The sequence below is a fragment of the Oncorhynchus gorbuscha genome, linkage group LG19 (genome assembly GCF_021184085.1).
Source record: "Oncorhynchus gorbuscha isolate QuinsamMale2020 ecotype Even-year linkage group LG19, OgorEven_v1.0, whole genome shotgun sequence".
Lineage (NCBI taxonomy): Eukaryota > Metazoa > Chordata > Actinopteri > Salmoniformes > Salmonidae > Oncorhynchus > Oncorhynchus gorbuscha.
This window is the reverse complement of record NC_060191.1, coordinates 1,783,227-1,789,648: the sequence shown is the minus strand read 5'-3', so window position 1 is coordinate 1,789,648 and position 6,422 is coordinate 1,783,227. Positions and strand designations below refer to the sequence as shown.

General features: G+C 40.7%; 1 protein-coding gene across 3 annotated transcripts; it reads left to right on the top strand.

The window, feature by feature from the left end:
• The first annotated feature begins 1,149 nt into the window (after positions 1-1,149).
• On the top strand, positions 1,150-4,952 carry LOC124005938. 3 transcript variants are annotated; one of them, XM_046315583.1, is made up of 2 exons: positions 1,150-1,322; positions 2,949-4,952. In XM_046315583.1, the coding sequence occupies exon 2, from the start codon at positions 3,209-3,211 to the stop codon at positions 4,778-4,780; it is 1,572 nt and encodes a 523-aa protein (XP_046171539.1). In that variant the 5' UTR covers positions 1,150-1,322; positions 2,949-3,208; the 3' UTR covers positions 4,781-4,952. The 3 variants fall into 3 exon arrangements, with proteins under 3 accessions (XP_046171539.1, XP_046171540.1, XP_046171538.1); XM_046315584.1 differs by having other exon boundaries at positions 1,150-1,730; XM_046315582.1 differs by having other exon boundaries at positions 1,150-1,798.
• Positions 4,953-6,422: the final 1,470 nt, after the last annotated feature.

Sequence of the window (6,422 nt, the reverse complement as noted above, 5' to 3'; positions counted from 1 at the left end):
AAGGTATGTGTGTGTATTTGCATGCTTTTGCATCCACTCCATGAGTCTTATCACCGCCATCCAATGATAGGAGATGACGCATAGGTTGTTGTGGATATTTGTATGACTGCACGCAACCTTTACATAACTATTTACATAGACTCACCTGAGTATCAGAGGTCATACAGCACAGCAGAGAAGAAACACCTGGATCAGAGCTATCCATGCTCTACCAAGGTTTTCCAGCACACAGCTCTGACTTACTACAGTAGCTATGTTGGTATAGTAATTCAAACAATGTGTAGACAGGTTGCTTAGGTTTCAAATCTACGAAAAACAACCAACATAGCTACAGTAACAACAACAAAAGCAAGACTAGGTGGATTGCAGGATTGGGGTTGACTGAATTCAATTCAGGAAGTGAAACACAATTCCCATTCAATAATTTAACTGAAATGTAGAAGTTAATTATTAAACATTTAAACATTTTTAAAAAATGAACAAACTCCTGAGAGTTTTGTGAAGTTGTAGAAATGACTTTAAGACAGTTGATTGAATCATAATGAAGATCATAACCCAGTTATCTAGTACAACCTGCTCTACCGTCACTAAACTTGTTTGTAAAGAATGTCATTTGTCTCCGAGTGCTCGCACGCAACTCTCACAAGACATTCCTTACCTTTGAAAGCAAGATAAAAATAATAACATCTGAAAACGCCCCAACCCCTCAAAACAAAGAACGGAGCATTTATACATTACATATTACACAACGGAATGTCAAATAGAGAGACAAATTGAATCCTCTTGATTGCATTTCTTAATTGTTGCTTCAAGGAAGAGTAGCTGCTGATGGTAACAGCTGATGGAAATCCTAATAAAAGAATAACCCAGTTATCTAGTACATTCTGCTCTGCCATCACTGAACTTGTAGGAAAATAATGTCATTTGTCTTTTAAGTGTTCACATGAAAAGGTTCATTTATGAATCATAAATTAATCAGTAATACCTGTATGTGTTTGTAACATGTATGACACTTTATCCACATCTATACAATTAATTGAATACAAATATCACTGAACTTGTGTTCAAAGAATCTCAGGAAACAAACTAAACTAAAATCATTACAACACATCTGTCTGCCCATTAAGCATGTAAGATGAAACAAAGACATTCACATGACTATAATGGAGCTTTAACAGTTAACAATACAAAGTATCGGATGACACAGAAGTGGGTGTAGATGTTTATATGGTTGCACACAACCTTTCAATATTTAAAGAGACTCACCTGAGTATCATGGGTCATACAGCACAGCAGGGAGGACACCTGGATCAACAACTCAGGTGAGTCCTTCACTGGGTATCACAGGTCATACAGCACGGCAGGGAGGACACCTGGATCAACAACTCAGGTGAGTCCTTCACTGGGTATCACAGGTCATACAGCACAGCAGGGAGGACACCTGGATCAACAACTCAGGTGAGTCCTTCACTGGGTATCACAGGTCATACAGCACAGCAGGGAGGACACCTGGATCAACAACTCAGGTGAGTCCTTCACTGGGTATCACGGGTCATACAGCACAGCAGGGAGGACACCTGGATCAACAACTCAGGTGAGTCCTTCACTGGGTATCACAGGTCATACAGCACAGCAGGGAGGACACCTGGATCAACAACTCAGGTGAGTCCTTCACTGGGTATCACAGGTCATACAGCACAGCAGGGAGGACACCTGGATCAACAACTCAGGTGAGTCCTTCACTGGGTATCACAGGTCATACAGCACGGCAGGGAGGACACCTGGATCAACAACTCAGGTGAGTCCTTCACTGGGTTAGAGAAATAGGCTATTTAGGGGAAGGCACACATACTTTACAATCATATTTATAATGTATTATAGAGTTTTTGACCAAACAGTTACAATGGGTTTAAAAAAAGATTGTTCTATGCATTTGGAGATTAAAGACAAATCACAAGTGTTATTTTGTTACTATTCTGTAGAAATGAAGAAAGGTTATCAAAACATGTTAAAGACAGTATGGTCTTATTGAGAGGGGGGAGAGAGAGAAGGGGGGAGAGAGAGACAAGGGGGAGAGATAGAAGGGGGAGAGAGAGAGAAGGGGGAGAGAGAGAGAAGGGGGAGAGAGAGAAGGGGGGAGAGATAGAGAAGGGGGAGAGATAGAAGGGGGAGAGATAGAGAAGGGGGAGAGATAGAAGGGGGGAGAGATAGAGAAGGGGGAGAGAGGGAGAAGGGGGGAGAGATAGAGAAGGGGGAGAGATAGAAGGGGGGAGATATAGAAGGGGGAGAGATAGAGAAGGGGGAGAGAGAAGGGGGGAGAGAGAGACAAGGGGGAGAGATAGAAGGGGGGAGAGAGAGAGAAGGGGGAGAGAGAGAAGGGGGGAGAGACAAGGGGGGAGAGAGAGACAAGGGGGAGAGATAGAAGGGGGGAGAGAGAGAGAAGGGGGAGAGAGAGAAGGGGGGAGAGAGACAAGGGGGGAGAGTGAGACAAGGGGGAGAGATAGAAGGGGGGAGAGAGAGAGAGAAGGGGGAGAGAGAGAGGGAGAGAGAGAGAGAGAGAGAGAGAGAGAGAGAGAGAGAGAGAGAGAGAGAGAGAGAGAGAGAGAGAGAGAGAGAGAGAGAGAGAGAGAGAGAGAGAGAGAGAGAGAGAGAGAGAGAGAGAGAGAGATTTGTGGATTTCATTTAACATGTTTCAGTGAATATATAGAAATACAAATATTTGCTTAAATGTTGATTTTACCCATTCGAAAACATGGATATTACACATTCAATTATTTTCAACACTAAATAAAAAAATACTGTCCTCTTTGTCCAGAGAAGGCTAGCTTACTGTACATTTGTAAACTGTATTTAATGGTCATTTGAATGATACATTCTGATTTAGCTGCTGAGTATCAATTAACTGTGTTGCTCTGTCTTTATCTACTCCATTTGCTTGTTTAAAAAAGAGCGATGGAGGAAGGTTTTCATACAATCTACTGGATAAATATACGGCTCGATCGACCCAACAGCATGTCAACATGACATCACCTCATTCTCCTCCCCATGATTTCGTTCAACGTTTTCCTTTCGTAATGTTGTCCAGAGGGTGTTGAACAACCTACATCAGTGATCTGACAAAGAGCAAGTCCAACCTCAACCATCACTCATAAAACACTCAACAATATAAATTAATTCATTGGAATCATCATCAGAGACAGAGGACGATATGAGTCTACCCTTACCAGGGTCTACTCTTCACTTCATCACCTGGAACACCTGTGGTATCAAATCCCGCAGACAAGCCTCAGATAATGACCCGAAACTGAATGCTGTACTAGACCAGCTGAAGGTGATAAACTCTTCTGTAGCGTTTCTACAGGAGACACACGTTGGACCTAAGGATGTGAAACTCTTAAGGAAAGTGTCTGGTTGGAAATCATTCTTCACTGTATTTCATTCAAAAAGCAAAGGAGTAGCCATACTGATTAAAGATACCATAACAGACTTTAAGTACATCTGCCATGATGAAGACCACGCTGGGGGCTACATTGTCCTGTTCTGTCAGATGTATGGTCAACTCTTCACTCTTGTGAATGTCTATAACCACAAAGATGACCACACAATCCTGAAGAGACTGGGTCAGTATCTTAAAAACACCGCAACAGGAACCTTGGTGGTGGGAGGGGATTTCAACACAGTGCTAGACCCTAAAATTGACAGGAGTGGCACGTCAGATAATCATCAGCACAAAGCATTTAGAGTTTATCTTCAGAAATTCACCTCCTCTCTGAAGCTAGTGGACATATGGAGAATACAGAACCCTACTTCAAAAGACTTCACTTACTCTAAAAAGACTAAAACCTCAAAGTCTGGAGAAACTCAGTGCAGTGAATCTAGGTTAGACATGTTCTTTGTGCCAGAATTCAAAGGGACACATAATATTACTCACAGCTGTAGAATCCATGATATCTGTGAGGTGGAAGGAACCAAACTGGTTTCTGATCACAAACCAGTCATTCTGGAGTTCTACCTTCCTGCCAAAGCAGACAGTTCCAATCCCTCCACACTAGAATGCAGAAATACAGAGGTTCTGGCAACGTTACCGGAGGATCAATACAATGACAGAACAGGAAAGATATCTGGGTCTGAGATAGTAATGGCAATAGAATCTCTGACTGGTTCTGGACAACCAACACTTGGTACAATACCTGACCTGAAAACAACCGAACGCTTAAAGCAGACATATAATAAAGAACACATAGATACAGAAATGACAGCCAATGAAGGGAAGATATTTGCTAAAATACTAGAAAGTCGTCTACAAATGTACCTTCAGTTCTCAATCAAAGAAAAGAACCGAGCTGAACCGTTACAGAGTTTGCCTTATCTTGTTAAGTTGGAGATTGCAACCAAGATTAAGAGAAACTTCTTGAAAGAAGCCCTTTTGTCCATAAAGTGTTCTAAACCATCTCCTAAATCACCTGACCCTATTGGATTCACATTTTTAAGGGAAGTGCTTTCTCGTGACATTACCAACTGGTCAAAGTTGCTTCCAATTGCCGATCCTACTTTAGGTGACAAGAGATGGTTAAACTATGACTGTCCTCTCACCCAAATTCTACTTGCCTTATGCCTGAAGAATTTGCGATACAAGATTCATGATAAAACTAAGATGACCAGTGTGTGGTACTTCAGACGGTGTTGTCTGATACACTTGGAAGAAAAGGAACGTACAACTGTGACAGAGGTACTCCTTAAATTCAAAAAAGACTCAGGGCTTAGAATTAACAGATATTAAACAATCCTTTTGCCACCAGGCCACAAACTCAGAACAGTGAATTAAGGTCAAACCCAGAACCAGACCTAAAGATCATGTATTGTAGTCAAACCCAGAACCAGTCCTAAAGATCATGTATTGTAGTCAAACCCAGAACCAGTCCTAAAGATCATGTATTGTAGTCAAACCCAGAACCAGTCCTAAAGATCATGTATTGTAGTCAAACCCAGAACCAGTCCTAAAGATCATGTATTGTAGTCAAACCCAGAACCAGTCCTAAAGATCATGTATTGTAAACCCAGTCAAACCCAGAACCAGTCCTAAAGATCATGTATTGTAGTCAAACCCAGAACCAGTCCTAAAGATCATGTATTGTAGTCAAACCCAGAACCAGTCCTAAAGATCATGTATTGTAGTCAAACCCAGAACCAGTCCTAAAGATCATGTATTGTAGTCAAACCCAGAACCAGTCCTAAAGATCATGTATTGTAGTCAAACCCAGAACCAGTCCTAAATAGCATGTATTATAGTCAAACCCAGAACCAGTCCTAAAGATCATGTATTGTAGTCAAACCCAGAACCAGTCCTAAAGATCATGTATTGTAGTCAAACCCAGAACCAGTCCTAAAGATCATGTATTGTAGTCAAACCCAGAACCAGTCCTAAAGATCATGTATTGTAGTCAAACCCAGAACCAGTCCTAAAGATCATGTATTGTAGTCAAACCCAGAACCAGTCCTAAATAGCATATATTATCTGTAACTAACATTTCATCAGGTGAGATCATAAACCATTAAATAAGAGCCATTACACTTCATATCCAGGGATATTGGATATCTGGATTCACAACAGCCTATACATTACAACCTACAGGGCCTTCAGAAAGTATTGACACCCCTTGACATGTTCCACATGTTGTTGTGTTACAGCCTGAATTTAAAATGGATGAATTTTAGATTTATGGTCACTGGCCTACACACAATATTTTTTTACACATAAAAAAAAGAAAAGCTGAAATGTATTGGAAAAGTAAACATTTACTTAACAAGTCACATAATATGTTTCATGGACTCACTCTGTGTGCAATAATAATGTTTAACATGGTTTTTGAATAACTACCTCCCTGTAAATACCTCTCTGTAAGGTCCCTCACTCGAGCAGTGGATTTCAAACACAGATTCAACCACAAAGACCAGGGAGGTTTTCCAATGCCTCACAAAGGGAACCTATTGGTAGATGGGTAAAAATAAAAAAGCAGACATTGAAAATCCCTTTGAACATGGTGAAGTTATTAATTACATGGTGGATGGTGTATAAATACATTTAGTCACTACAAAGATACAGGTGTCCTTCATAACTCAGTTGCCAGAGAGGAAGGAAACTGCTCAGGAATTTCACCATCAGGCCAATGGTGACTTTAAAACAGTTACAGAGTTTAATGGCTGTGATAGGAAAAAACTGAGGATGGATAGCAACATTGTAGTTACACAATACTTATTAAATGACAGAGGGACAAGAAGGAAGCCTGTATTAAATAAAAAATATTCCAAAACATGCATCCTGTTTGCAACAAGGCACTAAAGTAATACCACAGAAAAATGTGGCAAAGCTATTCACTTTTTGTCATGAATACAATGTCTTATTGGATTTGCCAAAAACATAC

Bases quoted from the DNA above. Each gene is read 5' to 3' on its own strand.
- LOC124005938 (XM_046315583.1), top strand. From the start codon at position 3,209: ATGAGTCTACCCTTACCAGGGTCTACTCTTCACTTCATCACCTGGAAC.